General features: G+C 37.5%; 1 protein-coding gene across 1 annotated transcript in view; it reads left to right on the plus strand.

The window, feature by feature from the left end:
- LOC128639495 (actin-binding protein WASF3-like) overlaps positions 1 to 22524 on the plus strand; it is a 128562-nt gene that overhangs the window by 23780 nt on the left and 82258 nt on the right. The window contains exons 2-4 of the mRNA XM_053691638.1: positions 4426 to 4560; positions 16894 to 17047; positions 21883 to 22000. Coding sequence (XP_053547613.1) covers positions 4426 to 4560; positions 16894 to 17047; positions 21883 to 22000 — 407 coding nt within the window. The remainder of the gene's footprint in view (positions 1 to 4425; positions 4561 to 16893; positions 17048 to 21882; positions 22001 to 22524) is intronic.

A 22524-nucleotide genomic window follows, 5' to 3' on the forward strand; every position in this document is an offset into this window, starting at 1 on the left:
TTTATTTCTGCTCGCAGCTGGTCATCTTAATAAATGTGCACTTTTACAAGGCATATACTTTTATAGGGTTAAGTCAGGTCCGTGGAGAAGTTTTACCTCAAAAAACAGGGAATTGGGATTTTCTGCTAAGCAAACACATAAAATCATTTTGTGTCAATGTACCTTTGGTGAGAGGGTTTTAATATGTTAAATAAATATATTTTATAATACAGAAAAGAGCATTTATTCATTTTTTACAGATGCATTTCTCTATATAAATAAATATATATAGTATATTAAAAAGCACAATTTATAACTTTTCTGTTAACTTGAAAATTTAGTCCAAGTATATATACAGCTAAATTAAGAAAAAAATATCTAAAAACATTCCTAATACCCCAGGCACTGTAGGCATTAAACACTGAATTTAAATCATTCTCTTGGAAATATTTGCAGTATGCTAGATTTGTGTTTATTATACTGGTAGCCCTCAGTTTACGCCGGGGGTTAGGTTCCAGAAGGAATGGTTGTAAATCGAAACCGTTGTAAATTGAAACCCAGTTTATAATGTAAGTCAATGGGAAGTGAGGGAGATAGGTTCCAGGTCCCTCTCAAAATTGTCATAAGTAACACCTAATACATTATTTTTAAAGCTTTGAAATGAAGACTTTAAATGCTAAACAGCATTATAAACCTAATAAAATAGCCACACAACACAGAATATATAATTAAACTAAGTTAAATGAACAAAAACATTTGCTAAACAGCATTATAAACCTAATAAAATAATCACACAACACAGACTTCACTTGCATTTTTCTGCAAACAGTTCTTTCTATGCATTCCAATCTGGACTGATTTATAGACAGGAAGATCTTGTTCCTTTGAAATCTGCTCGATAGCTCAGGTCTGGTTAAACTGATTAATTTCAGCTTGCTTGGCTTTGCTGCAACACAAGTGGACAGCTCCACCTACTGGCTATTTTAATAAATGCACTGCTTCTTAATGCTGTTCAATAGCAGTCATATGACTGGAAAAAAAGGTTGTTATTCTGAAACGGTGTAAATTGAACCGTTGTAAAACGAGGGCCACCTGTATTTAGTGTGTCTGTTATCTGTATTATGAATCCTTTTCTATAACTCACCAGTTCTCTGAGACCTGTAACTATCTTGCTCTATGATGCATAGTAGCTGCAGTTTATATTGCTTGCAGTCACTCTGCTTCCCAAGTAGGGTTTCTACCTTTCCAGGAATGACCCAGACAGTTCGGGTTTCCATTTGTGTGTCAGGGTTTGAAGCCCGGGCATGTAAATGTCTGGGTTTGGTGTGAAATAGCCACAGCCAAAAAGGTGTGTGAGAGAGAATGTGAGTGTGTGTGCTAGTGTGTGAGAGAGAGTGTGTGTGTGTGTGTAAGAGAGAATGTGTGTGAGTTTGTTAATGTGTGAGACAGAGAGTGCATGTAAGCACTAGGGTCTGTGTGAGTGTGTGTGTAAGAGTGTGAGAGTAGGAGACGGAGTGTGTGTGAGAGTGTATGAGAGTATATGTGTGAGAGAGTGTGAGTGTGTGAGAGTGTTTGTGTATGAGAGTGTGAGGGTGTGAGAGAGTGTGAGTGTGTGTGAGAGTGTGTGTGTGTGAGATAGAGAGTGGGTGAGAGTGTGAATATCTATGTGCGGGTTTTTGTTAATTTGCTAATACACATAGGGCTAGATTAAAAGTGGAGTGCGATAATTAACCAGCCATTACAAGTGGCTGGTTATTGCTACCGCAGGCTAAAAGTGTCCCAAATGCCCTCAAAATAGAGGGCATTATAGTTTTTTATAAAAAATAAAAAGTAGCATTCTTTTTAAAATAAAAAATAACTGCACTAGGCAGTTTTGGGGCTTTAAAGTTGGTGCTAGAAAAAAACAGCACTGAAAAGTGCCTTTACATTGCTATGGGAACAGTGTGTTCTCATAGACCGCAATGTAAATATATATGTATATGCTTATATACATATATATTTATGTGTACATATTCATATACATACATATTTATAATCTGCTGCCCATCGCTGAACTAATTACCCCCTTCGCTGCACAAGGTTCTGATGCCGTCTGTGACGGCATCAGAACGAGTCTCCCATAGGAGCCTATGGAAGCACGCTCTCGTAAGCACAATGCTTCCTAGCAATTTGAATGCAAGCTCGCGTTCGCCTTGCGATTTACTTGTAATACCAGCGCACATTATCGTGCTCTGGTATTACAAAGTGGAGCGCTAATATCGCTTGCACGCAATCGATATTTAGTGCTCCACTTGTAATCTGGCCCATAGTGTGGAATCTAGTCCGCATACTTTTAAAATCTAAACCTTATTCTTCTGTCTTCAGACGAATTCTAGTACTGAAAGTAAAAAATGATTTGTGGAAGTGCAGAAACTGTGGGGTCAAAATGTTGAGAAAATAATTGTTCTAAAAGGGACATTAAGCCCAAAATATTTATTTCATGATTCAGATAGAGCATACAATATTAAACAACTTTCTGAATTACTTTTATTCTTACATTTCCTTTATTATCTTAGTATCCTCAGTTGAATGAGCAGCAATGCACTACTGTGAGCTAGCTGAAAACACTGGTTGAGCCAAGATGCATATATGTGCAGCCACCAATCAGCAGATAGCTCCATGTAGTGCATTGTTGCCCAAAGGCCTACCTAGGAATGATTTTCAAGAAAGGATAAAAAAAGAAAATTAAGCAAATTAGATAATAAAAGTAAATTGGAAAATCTATCTGAATCATTAAAAATGTATTTTGACTTTTCTATCCCTTTAATTGAATACTATAAAGGCTAAGTTTTATTAAAACTATAAATCTTCTATAAAGTACAGGGGAGTCTCTGCACATATTTATTGTATTGAGCCTTGTCCTTTTTCCTTTGAAGCCTGAATGTTGAATTTCAGTTGAAGGCATGAGCTACACAGGCAGATGTGCCTTACAGCCTATAAATAACAGCGTGTTCATGCATGCAATATGTTATTTATCAACTAATTAAACAAACCTGAAGCTCTGAAAAAAAGATTGCTGGTCTGTTTGCTTATTTATCTGTTGGCTTCTAGAGTCGCTCATCGACTCTGCACAGTAGGATGCTGGCAAAGTTACCACCAACATCGCAGTCACTGAATGTTAGCACTGTGCCAAGCATAGGAAACGCTAACAGACCTCACTCCAATACACAACAAGCATATGGTCTTATATGATGGGGCCTGGTAAATGGTATCAAGAGATAGACCTTACAGAAAATGAGTGAGAACAATATTTTTCCACTGAGTGTTAATATTTTTAAATTTTAATGTTATACTACAGCAGTTTAAATTTAAGTAGCATACCATGTTATATCCCTTTATATGCTCACCATAAAGGTGATCTATACGTATTAGAATAAGCAATATCAGGACTTTGGAAGCTCATATGTGATCAGTTGTCATTAGAAGAGGTGAACAGATATAGTTAAGAGGGTGCTAGAGCCCCCAAAATTAAAGTATGCCAGCTGCCCTGAAGTTACAAGGTATTGCCTTTATTTAGCATGTCCAATGCTCTACACCACTGGTTTTCAAACCTGTTCTCAGACCTCCCTAACAGGCCACATTTTTAGGATATCTGAACTGGAGCACAGGTGAAATAATCAGAGTATTAAAACTGGTTATTTTACCTGCTCTCAGCCAAGGTAATCCTGAAAACCTGGCCTGTTGGGGAGGCCTGAGGACAGGTTTGAAAACCAATGCTCTACACTGACAGAGGAGACAGGTAAAAGGCAGGAGAAGGGGAGATGGTAAAAAATAATAATAATAATAATAATAATGGTAGGAATAGTTAGTGGAAGACAAGGTCCAACAGCTATGTCCTCTGCAACATTGATATTTAGTTTGGTGCTCAACTTTTTTGCATCCCTGATTTTACTGCCTAAAACCAGCCCTGCACGTGTTGTTGCCAAAATGATCAAATTATCGACTTAAAGGGACATTGTAGTTAACTTTTTTTGGTTTAATCTAAAACATGGCGATTTAGAATGTATTCCTTTAACTGCCCCCCCAAAACCTCACATTGTTGTCCTGATTAAATCAACATTTTCTTGTGATATTTGCAAAGGCGTGTCCCTCTCTGCCAATAAAGAAGAAGCAGTTGTCTTTATCAGTCAGTGAAGATTACTAGGTAATACAAAACCATGATAGAGAATTTTAGTACAATGTCCTCCTGTTACTAAAATGAAGGAAAATCATGCAGGATTTCATAGAGTAATTTCTTATGGATAAAAAAATATAGATTTAGTTATATTCTTTCTAATACAGCAGTCTGGGTTACAGGTAATAAATATGTTCATGTTAATAACCATTTAACACCATTTAGTAATTAAGCACATTTATTAGGCTGCCATAGACTATGACCTAAAACTTTCATTTTGCTTGATGCACCAGGTCGCCATGCAGAGGACATCTTTGGGGAACTCTTTAATGAAGCCAATAGCTTTTACATGCGCATGAATTCCCTACAGGAAAGGGTGGACCTTCTGGTTGTCAAAGTCACACAGCTAGACTCAACCGTGGAAGAAGGTAACAATGCAATTCCAAATCATACCATAAGATATAGGACTTTAAAGTTGAACTTTCATGTTTGTGGCTTTTTGAATTAGCTTTTTTTCCTATCAAAAAAGGGTAATGTATTTTGATAATTATTTATTCTAGTTAATTATGGCTAGTGCATTTTTAAAAAAAACTTTCTAATGCTTTTTTTTAAGAATTAAAAAAAATATTACTTTAAAAATAAGTCCAGTATGAATTACTAAGGTTAGTTCTAGTTTACATTGATCTAGACATACATTTTTATTTTCTTTCATAAGATGGTGAGAGTCCACAAGCCATTACTCCTGGGAATTTAACTCTTGGCCACTAGGAGGAGCCAAATATACCCAAAAACTTCACAATCTTGTAATCCCTCTCACCTCTCTAATATCCTAGTCTTTTTCTTTGCCTTGTCAGGAGCAGGTAAAGACTGAGGTGTTCAGGAATTAATTTTAATTGAAGAAGGATCTTTTATCATATATCCCTTCATATGGTGAAGCTTTGTATAGAGGGGCATAGGAGATTACTTGGCTGTGGCATGGTTGCAAGCCTGCCAAAAGTGTCACTTGCACGGGTTTTTCAGCCTCCTCCTGTTTGGCTATTTTGATGTACTCCCTCAGTATATCCTCTGCTGTTTAGTACAGTACTGGATGGGCTCTCTACTGCATATCAGCGGCTCCTTTAAGAAGGGTTATGCAAGGGTTTTTACTTGTGTGTTTATGCTTACTATAGTAAACTTTAGTGCTATAGTGGCTATGTTTAGCGCACTCCCCCATACTCTCCCTCCATCTGCACTCATAGAGGTTTAATTTGGTGGAACGAGGGGTACATTTGCGGTAGAAGAGTGTTAACATATTTCCTGCTGTATTTGCTGCTTTGCCCGCATTCTCACTAGCTACGGACGTGCTGCTCATTTCTTTGGTGAAAGTATCAGGAGAAGGTAAGAGCTCTATACCAGGATTGGGGTACACTTCTTTTATTAATTGCGATATTCACCTTATATAGGTTAATTTTTGGAGACTGTTGTTTTGCTTACAGTAACCTAACTATATCTGTGATCGTTCTGTGCCTCAGTGGTTAGTTACTACACCGATAGATCAGAGGGATCAGTACTTGTTTTGTTTATATACACTCGTGTTCTACACACACTGTGTCTGTCTTATCTGTGTTATTCTGTATTGACTACTGTATTTTTGAGCAGCGTGGAACTGTCCCTTCTGGGTTAGACCCTAGTTTAGAAGATAGGTCTATAGCTTTTTTATTTCCAACCAACAAATAAATGCTTTGTCAAACTGACTTCTGTATTTCCCCCAGCTCAAACATATTTTATTTATATATATATATATATATATATATATATATATATATATATATATATATATATATATATATAAAAAAAATTGACTTTCTATTTTAATGTAAAGGGGGGGGGGTTGATTTATGGCTGACATTTATTGTTCTTTATTATTCTGACTTGCTCTTAAAGTCACAGTATGATGATTTATTTACTGTTGTACCCACTATTATATTTAGATCCTTTGAAGTTAGATCTATTGATCACTTATTTGGTGTACATTAAGCTTATTTTATTTCTACCAGTTCAGCTTTGTAATTTTGTATGGATCTTTTTATGCATTCTAACTAAAGTAATGCTATTTTTTTCTCTGAAGGATTCTGTTGACCATTTGTTTCCATTGTATAAGGGAGTTCTACATCAGGATTCAAGACTTTCTGCACCCTTCAACTTCTAGCAGCTAGGACTGCTATGCCTCCTCCAAGTCAGCCTATAGTTTTGTTCTGATAATATTTCTACAGTTATATGTAGCGATGTTGCGAATTGTTAGCCGGCGAATAGTTCCCGGCGAACATAGCATGTTCGCGTTCGACTCGGCGGGCGAACATATGCGATGTTCGATCCGCCCCCTATTCGTCATCATTGAGTAAATTTTGACCCTGTACCTCACAGTCAGAATACACATTACAGCCAATCAGCAGCAGACCCTCCCTCCCAGACCCTCCCACCTCCTGGACAGCATCCATTTTAGATTCATTTGGAAGCTGCATTCTTAGTGAGAGGAGGGACAGTGTAGCTGCTGCTGATTTAATAGGGAAATCGATAGCTAGGCTAGTGTATTCAGTGTCCACTACAGTCCTGAAGGACTCATCTGATCTCTGCTGTAAGGACAGCACCCCAAAAAGCCCTTTTTAGAGCTAGAACATCAGTCTGCTTTTTTTTTTCCCTGTGTAATCTAATTGCAGTTGCCTGCCTGCCAGCGTGTGTGTCAGGCTCACAGCGTATACTGTGCCCACTTGCCCAGTGCCACCACTCATATCTGGTGTAACAGTAGTGTACATTTAAAAAAAAAAAAACTTTTTTGACTGTGAAATAATAGCAGACAGCTGCCAGTACCCAAGATGGCCGCCAATAAGGCAGATGGGGAGGGTTAGAGAGCTGTTTTGGGGGGGATCAGGGAGGTTGGGGGCTAAGGGGGGATGCTACACCACAGCATATGTAAATATGCTATAAAAAAAATTAAAAAAATGTAAAAACCTTTTATTTTAGTACTGGCAGACTTTCTGCCAGTACTTAAGATGGCGGGGACAATTGTGGGGTGGGGAAGGGAAGGGAGCTGTTTGGGAGGGATCAGGGGGTCTGATGTGTCAGGTGGGAGGCTAATCTCTAGACTAAAGCTAAAATTAAGCCTGCAAGCTCCCTACAAACTACCTAATTAACCCCTTCACTGCTAGCCATAATACACATGTGATGCGCAACAGCATTTAGCGGCCTTCTAATTACCAGAAAGCAACGCCAAAGTCATATATGTCTACTATTTCTGAACAAAGGGGATCCCAGAGAAGCATTTACAACCATTTGTGCCATAAGTGCACAAGCTGTTTGTAAATAATTTCAGTGAGAAACCTAAAATTGCGACAAAAAAAAAAGTTTTTTTAAAATTTGATCGCATTTGGCGGTGAAATGGTGGCATGAAATATACCAAAATGGGCCTAGATCAATACTTTGGGTTGTCTACTACACTACACTTAAGCTAAAATTAACTCTACAAGCTCCCTACATGCTCCCTAATTAACCCCTTCACTGCTGGGCATAAAACACGTGTGGTGCGCAGTGGCATTTAGCAGCCTTCTAATTACCAAAAAGCAACGCCAAAGCCATATAAGTCTGCTATTTCTGAACAAAGGGGATCCCAGAGAAGCATTTACAACCATTAATGCCATAATTGCATAAGTTGCTTGTAAATAATTTCTGTGAGAAACCTAAAGTTTGTGAAAAAGTGAACAATTTTTTTTTATTTGATCGCATTTGGCGGTGAAATGGTGGCATGAAATATACCAAAATGGGCCTAGATCAATACTTTGGGTTGTCTACTACACTACACTTAAGCTAAAATTAACTCTACAAGCTGCCTACATGCTCCCTAACTAACCCCTTCACTGCTGGGCATAAAACACGTGTGGTGCGCAGTGGCATTTAGCAGCCTTCTAATTACCAAAAAGCAACGCCAAAGCCATATAAGTCTGCTATAATGGCATGTCTGGCACACAGTGTTGGGGCAAGGGTCAATCTGACCACTGATACCTGGTCTGCAAAGCATGGTCAGGGCAGGTATATCACCTACACTGCGCACTGTGAAGCGGGCGTAACCCTTACACGTAACCCTTACACTACCTGATCGATACAACATCATACCTGATGTTTTAAAGCACATTATTCCAAACAATTTAGGAATCTTAGGTGATTTATGCCCTTTATGGATTAAAACCAGACTCTGCATCAACTATGTAATTTTCCATGGGAGTTTTGCCATGGATCCCCCTCCAGCATGCCACAGTCCAGGTGTTAGTGCCCTTGAAACAACTTTTCCATCACTTTTGTGGCCAGAAAGAGTCCCTGTGGGTTTTAAAATTCACCTGCCTATTGAAGTCTATGGCGGTTCGCCCTGTTCGCCCGGTTCACCAGTTCGCGAACTTTTCTGGAAGTTCGAGTTCTCCGTTCGCGATCCCAAATTTTTAGGTTTGTGACATCACTAGTTATATGTTTGGTTATACTGATTCTTGAATAGATCAGTCCAGCTAAGGAAACAATTCAACCTCTATCACATCAAATTTGTCCTCTTGAGGTCAGAAATCTAATCCTGACCAAGATATGGCATACATCTTTGCTTGGTTAAGAGAGATTTTAGTATTTTAGGTGTCTAAGACCCTAAACCAGTTACATTAAAAAAAAATATTTCTCTCTTTTGCTAAACCTCTAGAGGTATTTCCTATTTCTGAAGTCATTTCAGATTTTTTTGTCCCAAAGGTAAAGGCTATACCAGGACTTACTTTACTCAGTTCTCTGAGTTTTTAAAGATTTCCCTTTCATATGCTTTTATTGTAAAGCTCTGCGTAATCTTTTCCTAGGTGGACACGTCAGTTTGCACTCCAGCCATATGATTTACTATTCCCTTTGAGGATAGTTCATTTTAAAGGGACAGTCTATTAAAAATTAAACTTTCATGATACAGATAGGGCATGCAATTTTTAATAACTTTCCAATTTACTTTTGTCTTAAAATGTGCTTTGTTCTCTTGGTATTATTTGTTGAAAGCTAAGCCTAGGTAGGCTGATATAATAATTTCTAAGCACTTAAGGCTGTCTCTTATCTCAGTGCATTTTGACAGTTTTTTTACAGCTAGAAAGCGCTAGTCTGTGTATGCCTTATAGATAACATTGTGCTCACTCCCATGGAGTTATTTATGAGTCCGCATTGATTGGCCAAAATGCAAGTCTGTCAAAAGAACTGAGGTAAGGGGGCAGTCTACATAGGCTTAAATACAGGTAATCACATAGGTAAAAAGAGTATTAATATAACCATGTTGGTTATGCAAAACTGAGGAATTGATAATAAAGGGTTTACCTATCTTTTTAAACAATACAAATTCTGGAATAGACTGTCCCTTTAAGGACCCTATGAACAGGACATTTGAACAGATTTTACTTAATTGCAGTCTCTTTCTTTGATGTATAAATCTTTCTGTTCTAGTTTTAGAAGATGCTGCTGTTTAGTCTTATTCATATTAATGCTAAGAATTTATCTTTGCAGTGCACCCAGGAGAGCTCTGTGTCTCATTTCATGGTTAGCATACATGGTCTTTATGGTAAGCTTTATCTCTGCTCTTTCTGAGTAAGACTTTATCCTTGGTTTCATACCATTATACTTATGGTGTCTGGAGGATGTAGGAGCTTCCTTCCTCAGGACTTAAAGTCTGATGGAAAATACTTATTTTAATAGCCATTTTTATTCCTTAGTCAATCTAGGAACACACATTTTCCTCTTTTTCACAATCTCTAGATTTTTCTAGAGCTGCCTGGAATAGGGCCAAACAATCTAATAAACTTTCTTCCTCTTACAAATAGCTTGAACTTCCAATTCAGATTCTATTCTGGTAGATGGTAGGTTATTCATTAAAAGGCCTTGTTGCAGTATGTCCAGAATCTCTGGATTTTAATTCTAATTACTTATAATTAGTTGGTTACAGTTTGGGCTTCATGTCAAAATTTCTTTTGGTGTAGGTTATTCTGGCTTCTTTTTTGAATGCTCCTGTACAGACAGTATTACTTTTTTCTCTCAGTCCTTGACCTGGAACCTAGAAGGTGTTATTTCCGGTTCTATTTTTTGTAATATGTTTAAGGTATTTTCCAATTTGTTCTTTGTTCTCTATTGACCTATTTTGAATTTCAAATATTTGGCAGGTTTCTCAGAGTTCCTTTTTTTAAGATGTATTCTCTTTTGTCCTTTTTACCTAGTTCATCATGGTTCAGTTATGTTCTTGATAGATTTTAAGGATGTTTTCCTTAATCATCCTATCAACTAGTTCCTAAAACTTGTCATTATAGACAAATGTTTTCTGTTTATGGATTTTCCATGGAACTTACTATTGTTCTCAAACTTTTTGCATAGGTTCTGGGAACTCCTTTGTCTATTATAACAAACCCAACAAACCCTTTAGCTGTATTATATAAATAGTCTCTGCTGTTTTTTTCACAGGCAGTTATGATTTTTTTTTTATTTCTGAGAGTCTTTGTAGACCATACCTGTGATTTTCTCTTATGGTTCAATGCAGATCTAAGCTCAAACATCTTGTTCATCCTTCCACAATTTGCTCTATGTTTGGAAAGCTTGGATGAATGGTTTCACCATCAGTTATTGTTTCCCTTAGTATGCTCTATATCAGCCTTAACTGATTCTATTTTCTTAGTAATCCTTTTTGATTCCACTATAAAAATGTGTCTTTTCTAGTGATTTATTCTCCACTACAGTCTTCTGGGGGCAATCTTTATTCATCCCTCTTGGACTATAATTTCTACTGATAACCGTCTCTTGATTTAGAGTACAGTCTAGGAGTTGATGAGGAAGAGTGCAAGAAATCAGTTTCCTCAGGAGGAGAGGTTAACAAAAAATATCTTCTTTGTACTCAGACTTGGGGGCCAATTTATCACGGCCCGAATGGTGCTGTATTCCCCCTGTTTCCATGCAAGCCTTCAGGCTCGCCGGAAACAGAAGTTAAGAAGCAGCGGTCTTAAGACTGCTGCTTCTTAACTCGTCCGCTGCCTCTGAGGCTGTGGACATCAACCTGCCCAATCTCATACAATCTGGTTGATTGACACCCCCTGCTAGTGGCCGATTGGCTGCGAATCTGCAGGGGGCAGCATTGCACAAGCAGTTCACAGAATTGCTTGTGCAATGATAAATGTGGACAGCATATGTTGTCTGCATTTATGATGTCTGGCGGACATGATTGCTACAGCGGATCATGTCCGCCAGACACTTGGTAAATTGGCCCCTTGGCCTTTTCTCAAATGAGACACTTGTTTCAAGTCAGATAATTTTACTTCTGGGCATATTTTGATTTTTGAAGGGGACCCTCTAGTTTCCTTATCAATGAAGGAAGTCACTTGAATTTGACTTGCTCTGAGTACTGTGCTTTTCTTCATTTTTCAGCCCATAAGTAAACCTTTGAGAGGTGGATTACTTTAGCTTACTTTTCCTTCATCTGAGGGAAGGGTTTCTCCTTCAATGGGGTTTGACCTTATGGTCACTTCTTTAAATCTCTTTTCCAAATGTTTTGCCAGAGCCAGGGATATGTATTCATAGTTTCTAGGGCTCCTATAGCCATTTGGTATTTCATTTAGCTTTTCATTTATTCCTTTGTTTATTTACTCCTTAGAGACATAGTTAAGTTCTGTCACTAACCAGTAATCTGATTGCTCCAGCATGATCATGCAGATCTGATTTTGCAGTCCTAGACTAGATGTCCAGTCATCCTATTTGGCTTTTTCTACTGACTAAATATTCTTCAATCCTTACAAAATATTTAGTCACGGACTTATCTGCTAGATTCTTATAAGATCTCTGACATTCAGGTCTTTGTTCTAGATATAGTTACAGTAAGGCTAAGTTAGAAATGTTTTCTCTTGAGAACCTTGGTAGTTTTATGAGCTTTACAAACTCTTCTTTTGAACCTATAAATGGTTAAAGCGTTCTACTTTCTTTGAAAGTGATTTTTCATTTACAATATTTCCACCAGTGGAGTGTCTGGTTTGTTTTCTTTTTCTTTTAAAATAATATTTTGTCTTTGAAATTGTAAAGTTTATGGTTCATTTCATTTGTCCACGTATGGGTTAGAAGACTACATTCATTACTAAGCTTCCTGGATAAAGAAGTCATTAAGTATGGCTTCTTGGAAGCAGGAAATTCCTTCCAGAAATTTTACAGCCCCATTCTACTAGGTTAGTGTCTACTTTGTGGGCTTTTTAAAGGGAGGCTTCTGTTGTGTAGATTGCACAGAAGCAGCTTGGTCTTCTCTACTCTTTTCTTTTGGGATAGCTTTTGTAGTAAAGTCCTACAGTTTTGGGGTTAGTAATTAGGTGCATGTCTTAACTTTTTCCCACCCATTTACTTGTGGACTCCACAGCTTGGGTATTAGATCCCAGGAGTAATGCCTTGCGGACTCTCACCACCTTATGAAACAAAGCAAAATTTATGCTTACCCGATAAATTAATTTCTTTAATGGTGGTGAGAGTCCTCAAGACCCACCCTCTTTTATTTTTCCAATTTGTGGCAGTTTAATATGCACCTCCTTTACCCTGCTTTTTGTTTTCCTACTTTCTGGATTCTTCTTTTTCTCGGCTATACGTTAGACTGGGATATCAGAGAGGTGTGAAGGGTTACAATCTTGTAAAGTTTTTGGGAATTTTGTCTCCTCCTTGTAGCCAGGATTTAAATTCCCAGGAGTAATAGCTTGTGGACTCTCACCACCATGAAGGAAATTAATTTATCAGGCAAGCATACATTTTGTTTTTCCAGGCTGTAGGGGCTTTATTACCTTTATTAACTACTGAAAATTATATTTAATTACTATAACTACGGTTATTCCTATTAACCTTCTCTATCCCCCCTCCTTCTGGTTCCCTTTTCCTAGTCACACCCTCTTTTCAGACTTAATCCTTATTGAAAGCACTGATTATTCAACAGTATTGAATTTACTGTTCTTTTCATTCTTAAATACAATTGTTACAAGTTGAGTACCATTATTGTCGAAGTAAACTAAACATTCTTTTCTTTTTCTTTTCTGTGTTGACTCATTGCACATGGACAAAATCTTTAAAGAACAAAGAAAAAAAAATTGCAATAGTACCTTAAATCCGCAAACCATTTATAGCTTTATGATGAATCAGATCCTTAGAATAGCACAGAATTCTAAAATGATATAAATGGCTGCTCCTGGGACACACAATGCCTAGTCTGTCCTAATAAAAATCTATAATTTTCACTTTTATAAAATTTAAAGCTGTAATTGTTCATACAGGTAAAAGAAAAACAGCAGTCTATGTATTTCGTTTCAAAAACATAATAGAAAATGTAGAGCCTTATCATTAACTGCCATGTAAAAATAAGAAAGCATGGAACCTTGCATTTCACTCTGACTCAATGGAGTTTTTCATATTTATATCTTCATGTCTAACTGACTGACCAAACAAAATATGCTCTGTTTAATCACATTAATGCCATTGCCATACTTTAAATGAGGGTGTAAATACTGTAAATAAAACAGTTACATATACAACAGATTATTTCAGATTTCAGTGTTCCTTTAATTATATATGGTCTTATAATATCCTGTATAAGTAATTGTTCTTTAAAGGAACACAATACCCATATGTTAAATCACTTGAAAATGATGCAGCATAACTGTGAAAAGCTGATGAAATATCAGCTTAATATCTCTACGTAAAAAAGCGAACCTGCAGTCAAAGGGAGGAGAATGGCTTGATAAATCGAGCCCCCCAGTGCTCAAGACATATACACGTTTGCTGAAAGATTTTTTTAAATGATACACTCTAGCTAAATCGTCAAAGTTCAGTTTTGGCTTTTGTGTCACTTTTAAAAAAGGTGATCGGTGCTTACCTAACCACCAGACATGCGCTCTCTTGGGTCACAAAAAAAATAAGCTCCCTTCATAAAATTTACTTCAGCATAACAGGCAGCACCTAAAGTCATCATTTAAAAATAAGGCAGACAAAATGAGACACAACCCCAATGAATCTGCAACACCTTTACGTAGAGAGGGTTGAAGGTTCTCCATGCAAGTCTGTTCTCTTTCCCACTTCCATGTCTCATTAGCCCCGCCCACTTGCCCACTAATGCCCCTCTCCTCTATGTCTACACGGAATCAATAAATCCTAACTTAAAGGGACACTGAACCCAAATTTTTTCTTTCATGATTCAGATAGAGCATGCAATTTTAAGCAACTTTCTCATTTACTCCTATTATCAATTTTTCTTCGTTCTCTTGCTATCTTTATTTGAAAAAGGCATTTAAGCCATTTGTTTGGTTCAGAATGCTGGAAAGCACTTGTTCATTGGTGGATGAATGTATCCACAAATCAGCAAGAACAACCCAGGTTGTTCACCAAAAATGGGCCGGCATCTAAACTTACATTCTTGCATTTCAAATAAAGATACCAAGAGAATGAAGAAAATTTGATAATAGGAGTAAATTAGAAAGTTGTTTAAATATGCATGCTCTATCTGAATCACAAAAGAAAAAAAATGGGTTCAGTGTCTCTTTAAATAGACTTATTCAGATTTTCCCATTTAAGGGACACTGAACATAATTTTTTTTTCTTTCATGATTCAGATAGAGCATGAAATTTTAAGCAACTTTCTACTTTACTCCTATTATCAATTTTTCTTCGTTCTCTTGCTATCTTTATTTTAAAAGCAGGAATGTAAATCTTAGCAGCCAGCCCATTTTAGGTTCAGCACCATGGATAGCACTTAACTTATTGGAGACTTACCTTTACCCACCAATAAGCAAGCATAACCCAGGTTCTCAACCAAAAATGGTCCTGCTCCTATGCATCATATTCCTGCTTTTTAAATAAAGATAGCAGGAGAACGAAGAAAAATTGATAATAGGAGTAAATTAGAAAGTTGCTTAAAATTGCATGCTCTGTCTGAATCATGAAAGAAAAAATGTGGGTTTAGTGTCCCTTTAAACTCTTTGAAATCTCTGATACTAGCAGCCTTGTGTAATCTTCCATATCAGGCATTTTATTTTGTTTATGTCCTGCTTTTCAGCTGTTAAAATCACCATTAAAATTAAATGTGAAAGGGAAAATTTGGCTTCTATCGCTACATAGATTTTTGTATCATTTAGCCCTGTTCAGACAGACTGTCCCCAAGAGTGATATATCACATGTTGTATATACTGAAATACTTACAGCAGCTTCTCCAAAGCACTTGTGGTAATTGGAAAAATCAGAATTTCGATTAATTGAGGCACTTCTGAGTTCCTTGGATACTGTACCCCATAGTCAGTTGACCTAGTTACCAAACATGGGTTGTTTGCTAAGCTTCAGACACTTCCTTAGTGATCATCCAATTAATTCATTAATCAGGCCATGTGTTTAGTAGCAGATAACTAATCAAAAGATTAATAAACACATTGGAGCATATTTATCAAGCTCCGTACGGAGCTTGATGCCCCCTGTTTCCGGAAACAGAAGTTATGAAGCAGCGGTAAAGACCGCTGCTTAACTTGTCCGCCTGCTCTGACGACGCAGACAGAATTTAACACGATCGAATATGATAGGGTTGATTGACACCCCCTGCTAGCGACCGATTGGCCGCGAATCTGCAGGGGGCGACATTGCACCAGCAGTTCACATGAACTGCTGGTGCAATGATAAATGCTGACAGCGTATACTGTCGGCATTTATCAATGTGCAGCGGACATGATAAGCTACTTCGTATCATATCCGGTCGCACATTGATAAATATGCCCCATTGGATCAGATTACGAGTGGAGCGCTATCTTAACGTGTGCCCGGAAAGGGGCAAATTTGCGCACGTTAAATAACCAGCCATTACAAGTGGCTGGTTAATGTGACCACAAGCTCACTGCTTTCACTTTGCGCTAGAGATCAGAACTCTGGTTAGTGAAAAAAAGTTGCCTCAATTGCCCCCCCCCCCCCCCCAAAATAAAGAGGACAGTAGAGTATCATTAAATAAACAAATGAGCATCTTTATTTAAAAAAAAAAAAAAGGGCACTGAAATTACCTTTACATGGTGGTCAATGGGGGACTGTATTTTCATTATAAATATGTAAGTATATGCTTTTATACATATATTTTTATGCGTTAATATGTGTATATACATATATATTTATTGCTGCCCAACTCTGCGTGTTTTGCCCCCTTGCACTGTGCTAGGTGGTTTGCCGCATCTTTCGGCATCAGAAGGAGGCTCCCATTGAAGCCTGCTCTTGTGAGCACAGGGCTTCCAGGCAATGTTAACGCAAGGTTGCCTTCGCATTGCGCCATACTTGTAATATTAGTGCAAATATCGAGCTTGTGTAAGCTCAATATTGCGCTCCACTCATAATCTAGCCCATTGATGGTATTAAATAAATAATACTTTAACGCCTTCAGTGCTGGAGCAAGCAAGTGTGATAGTTGATAAACAGATTTATTATGGAAGGGCAATGTCAGATGTATTCTATTACACATATAGACACAAATATTTAATTAAATTAGTGCCCATTTTCCAATCTGTCAGAAAAACTGTTGTGTAGCAGCTCAAGATTTCTTAGTGATTTCCAAACTATTTCAGTCAATGAATAAAACCACTGAATGAATTTGAAAAACACAAAATTGAATTAGAAAATAAAGAAACAAATAGTTTGAAAGTTTACTGTATTCCTTTTATATACTATATTCTAGTTGTGTAATACATTCTATGTTTGTGTGTTAACAGTGTCCCTGCAGGATATTAATATGAGGAAGGCGTTTAAAAGCTCTACAATACAGAACCAGCAAGTAGTATCCCGAAATTCCATACCAAATCCAGTTATGGAGATGTACCAGCGCTGTGACAAACCTCCCCCACTCAATATCCTTACCTCATACAGGTGGATTATTCTATATACTTGTCTAGAGTGTGTGCCATTATGTGTCAGTATATAGTGTCATTATGCTAGAGCACAATACCACATGGATACTGCCACCCCCATTTTTAAAAAAAATTATTGTAAATGGATTTCTGGTAAACATTTTAATAAAACTCAATACATAGGGAGGTTTATAAGGATATTATATGCTATAAACAAGCTCTTAATGGTAAATGGGGCATTATAGTATGAAAATAAAGTGATCTCTAAGAAAATAGAGCATTTTTATGTTTTATACTAAAATGTCCATTTGTAGCTAATCATGTCCGCCCGACATCAATAAATGCCGCCCCCTGCACATTTGCGGCCAATCCCCCACTAGCAGAGGGTGCCAATCATCCCGATTGTATCTGATCGGGATGATTGCCGTCCGCCACATCAGAAGTGGCGGATGAGTTAAGGAGCAGAGGTCTTACGACCGCTGCTTCTTAACTTACGTTTCCAGCGAACCAGAAACTTTGGGGGTAGATTGCAGCTTCCACTGCTTAATAAATCTACCCCTAGGTCTAGACATTCAGTTCCTCTTATTGGGTTTTGTAGGTGGGGAACCACTCAATAAATCATCCCTACTCATGCATTCAGCCAAAATTCTGAAAAAGCTTTGCCAAAAACATCATCTGAGTAGCCCGTTAATTTCAATGCGCCTTTAACATTCTCGCTCTCATATTCAGACAAAAAAGTATACCAAGTGAAGTGTATTTGATAATAGAAGTAAATTAAGATGTTTCTTAAAATTGAATGCTTTATGTAAACCATAAACGTTTAATTTTGACTTTCACACCCCCTTAACCCCTTAGCGTCCGTGGACGTGTCAGGCACGTCCTACAAAAAGTGTCAGTTAAGGACCAAGGACGTACCTGCCATGTCCTCTGGGGTTTCAAGCACTGGAAGCGATCCTGAATGCTTCCAGACGCTTTCAGGGTATTGCAGTGATGCCTTGATATTGAGGCATCCTGCAATACCCTATTTTAGCCATCGATGCAGAGAGAGCAACTCTGTGGCCCTCTCTGCATCGGTCAGCGATGGTGCTGATCGTTGGTGGGTGGGAGCCATAGCAGGAAGGCGGGTGGGCGGCCCATCTCTGGTCCACTTCCAGTCAGGCTGGATGATGGTGCCGGTAGCGGGGGGGCGGAAGCACTCGCGGGTGTGCGGGAGCGCGGACAGGTGGGCGGGAGGGTACGAGTGGAACTGGGACCGCTACAACATAGAAAAGTGTAAGGGATGAAGGGAGAGGGGGGAATAAATGTTTGGAAAGGGATCTGGGAGGAGGGGTGGGGTATTGAGGGGGGCAGCTACACTACAGAATTTAGCGGCAACTAGATAGAGGGGGGAGGGTTAGAGAGCTGTTGGAGGTGGGGGATCAGGGAGGTTGGGGGCTAAGGGGGGATCCAACACTGCAGAATAACTATTTAAAAAAAAATGCCTTTTATTTTAGTACTGGCAGACTTTCTTACTTAAGTACCTAAGATGGTGGTGTCAATTGTAAAGTTGGGGAGGGAAGAGAGCTGTTTGAGGGGGGTCAGGGAGGGATCAGGGGTGGGATGTGTCAGATGGGAGGCTGATATCTACACTAAAGCTAAAGTTAACCCTGCAAGCTACCTAATTAACCCTTTAACTGCTGGGCATAATACAAGTGTGGTGTGCCGCAGCATTTAGCAGCCTTCTAATTACCAAAAAGCAATGCCAAAGCCTTATTTTTCTTCTATTTCTGAACAAAGGGGATCCCAGAGAAGCATTTACAACCATTTGTGCCATAATTGCACAAGCTGTTTGTAAACAATTTCAGTGAGAAATCTAAAGTTTGTGAAAAAGTTCACGATTTTTTTTTATTTGATCGCATTTGGCGGTGAAATGGTGGTATGAAATATACCAAAATGGGCCTAGATCAATACTTTGGGTTGTCTACTAAAATAAAATATATACATGTGAAGGGTTATTCCTGACAGATATCAGTGTTACAATGTAACTATCGCTAATTTTGAAAACAAAAATGTTTGGAAATAGAAAAGTGCTACTTGTACTTATTGCCCTATAACTTGCAAAAAAAGCAAAGAACATGTAAACATTGGGTATTTCTAAACTCAGGATAAAATTTAAAAACTATTTAGCATGGGTGTTTTTGGTGGTTGTAGATGTGTAACAGATTTTGTGGGTCAAAGTTAGAAAAAGTGTGGTTTTTTTCCATTATTTCATCATATTTTATAAAAAAAAAATTATAGTAAATTATATGATATGATGAAAATAATGCTATCTTTAGAAAGTCCATTTAATAGTGAGAAAAACGGTATATAATGTGTGGGTACAGTAAATGAGTAAGAGGAAAATTACAGCTAAACACAAACACTGCAGAAACGTAAAAACAGCCCTGGTCCTTAACGGTAAGAAAATTGAAAATCGGTCTGGTCACTAAGGGGTTAAAGGGCCATTATAGTCGTTTTTAATCAAGGGATTCATAAATCCCATGATTAAAAACATCCATTACACATAATTTACAGTTTTAAATATATTCTTCTTACAAAACTGCAATACTGTTTGCTGCGAGTCGCACGACCGACATGTAAGGACAGAGCCTGCTTATTGCAGCATTTTTTCAGTTCCTCACAGCAAAAGGAAAGAAGATCAGGCTGCCAAAAGTCAGGCAAAAAATAATCTGGCCCCTCTTTGAGCATTCATGAGGGAGCCAATCGGAAGTGGTTGCTATCGCAACCTTTGAAGCTTCATCAGCACTGATAACGCTCTGCATAAAAGGACATCCACATAACAAAGCCATTTATAGCCCATTTGGTATTTGCACATGCCAGGTGCTTTTATTTATTGCTATATTTGCATTTTGGATGCTGTTCTCCTTATATTTACTCGATTATGTTCAACTAATTGGCGGGTGGTATAAATATATATATGTTTGTGTTTTAGGGGCTTAAAGGGACAGTCTACCATAGAATTGTTATTGTTTTAAAAGATAGATAATCCCTTTATTACCCATTCCCCAGTTTTGCATAACCAACACAGTTATATTAATGTACTTTTTACCTCTGTGATTACCTTGTATCTAGGAACCTTCTTCCAGCCCCTGATCACATGACTGTGACTGTTTATTATCTATTGTCTTAAATTTAGCATTGTATTGTGCTAAATCTTAAATAACCCCCTGTGCCTGAACACAGTGTTATCTATATGGCCCACGTGTACTTTCTGTCTCTTTGTGTTGAAAAGAGATTTAAAAAGCATGTGATAAGAGGCAGCCCTCAAAGGCTTAGAAATTAGCATATGAGACTACCTATGTTTAGTTTAAACTAAGAATACCAAGAGAAAAAAGCAAATTTGATGATAAAAGTAAATTGGAAAGTTGATTAAAATTAAAAGTCCTATCTGAATAATAAAAGTTTAATTTATACTAGACTGTCCCTTTAAATAGTATTATGCATTTTGATTGATATAATTATAAAAAGAGAAAGTTATATGGGGGCTCAAAATTGTTAACATCCATTATGCTTGCAATATATATATATATACACACACACACACATAAAAACGTTTCATGAGGGGATAACAAGAGGTTATAATTTTAATGTTAATACAGTTGATCAAAACTGACACGCTAGGAGAGTTGGTGTAAACGTTGCTAGGGGCAACAAGTTCCTCTGCTAGCGTGTCACTGTGATCTTCTGTCAGCACACAGCTGCGTGTGCGCTCCCAAGTCTGCTCAGCTAGGCAATGCTGATTGGACACAGGGAAATAGAAAACAAAACGCACCTTTTTATGGGCATTTGGAAAAAGGTCGTCGTGGGACTATTTCACATTGTCTGAGGTTCTATTTAGGGCAATAGAAATAATCATTTTTATTAAAAAAAAATAGGCAAGCACATTAAATATGTTAGATAATTTATTTGCATATACATCACGATCATTTATTATGGACCTTGAAATACACTTTTATTTTTAGCCTTTATATATGAGAATTAAACTATTTGAAAAGTATAATATATGTAGATAGGTTCCATGCCCCTGGCTCTTATAAGTTTTGCCTCTATCTATCCCTCCATCTATCAGTCTGTCTAGTTACTATATGTGTTTAATACTTAAACAGACAGATTTAGGGCTAGATTACAAGTGGTGCGTTAGAGGGACATGAAACACAATTTTTTTTCTTTCATAATTTAGAAAGATTTTAATTTTAAACAGCGTTCTTTATTTATAATTATTTATATTAATTATTAATATGTTTCAATATTTTATAATTAATAAATACATAACACACCTTAGTATAACTCATATCGAGTTAGCGCACACAAAGAATTAGTGTACCCCTGTCAGGCTTCTGAGTTATGCGACTAGCTCTGCTGATTGGATGAGCGGCTGTTTCCTCTCGGGGCCAGCAGTGCATCATGTGTCCCAAACAGCACTTCTACCCCCTTGCAAGGGATAAACACATAGTAGTGCAGGGTACATAGTTGTAAAATGACATGCTCTAACAGACTAGAGAATGTATATGTTTTATTATTATGGTCCTTTAAATGGATACTTTAATATCTATCTATTCCTCTCTCTCTCTCTCTCTCTCTCTCTCTTTATCTATCTATCTATCTATCTATCTATCTATCTATCTATCTATCTATCTATCTACGTATCTATCTATCTATCTATCTATCTATCTATCTATCTATCTATCTATCTATCTATCTATCTCTTCCTCTCTATTTCTATTTGTGTGTGTTTGCTTAAATGTTTTAGGATTATCCCCCTTTATGAACATTATACATCTTCTAGTAATTCACCAAACACTTGTGTATGTTTAGGGATGACAAGAAGGATGGGCTCCGGTTCTACACAGACCCATCTTATTTCTTCAACTTATGGAAGGAGAAGATGTTACAGGCCACCGAAGACAAGAGGAAAGAGAAAAGAAGACAGAAGGTAAACGCTGAGAACTTACCGCTTTTAAAGTTTCTAGACTTGTTCTCATTTTCATTGCATGGATGGTTTAAAGGGACAGTAAAATATAAAGGGCCAGATTAGAAGTGGGAGGCACTGCATGAGAACAAGCGCAGCGAAGGCAGCAAATTGTAAATATATATGTACTGTATATGATTATATATATATTTATAGGGAACACACAGTTCCCATAGACCGCAATGTAAAGGCACCCCACCAACTTTAACCCCCAAAAACTATCTGGTGCAGATATTTTATTAAAAAATAAAAATGCTACAATTTTTTTATTTTTTTTTATAAAATACATAGCATTGTATTTTGGGAGCATTTGGGGCACATTTATAAATCAGATCTCTGGTTAATTTTATAAGTGCTAATTGCTACTTGGTATGGCTGATTATTTGCTGCACGGATAAATTAGCATTCCACTGTTTAATTATATTTTTTTCTCCTTTTCCTGTAATTTAAATCTGAAAATTTAGAGTTTTTACAAGCCGAACCCTTCC

The sequence above is a fragment of the Bombina bombina genome, chromosome 1 (genome assembly GCF_027579735.1).
Source record: "Bombina bombina isolate aBomBom1 chromosome 1, aBomBom1.pri, whole genome shotgun sequence".
Lineage (NCBI taxonomy): Eukaryota > Metazoa > Chordata > Amphibia > Anura > Bombinatoridae > Bombina > Bombina bombina.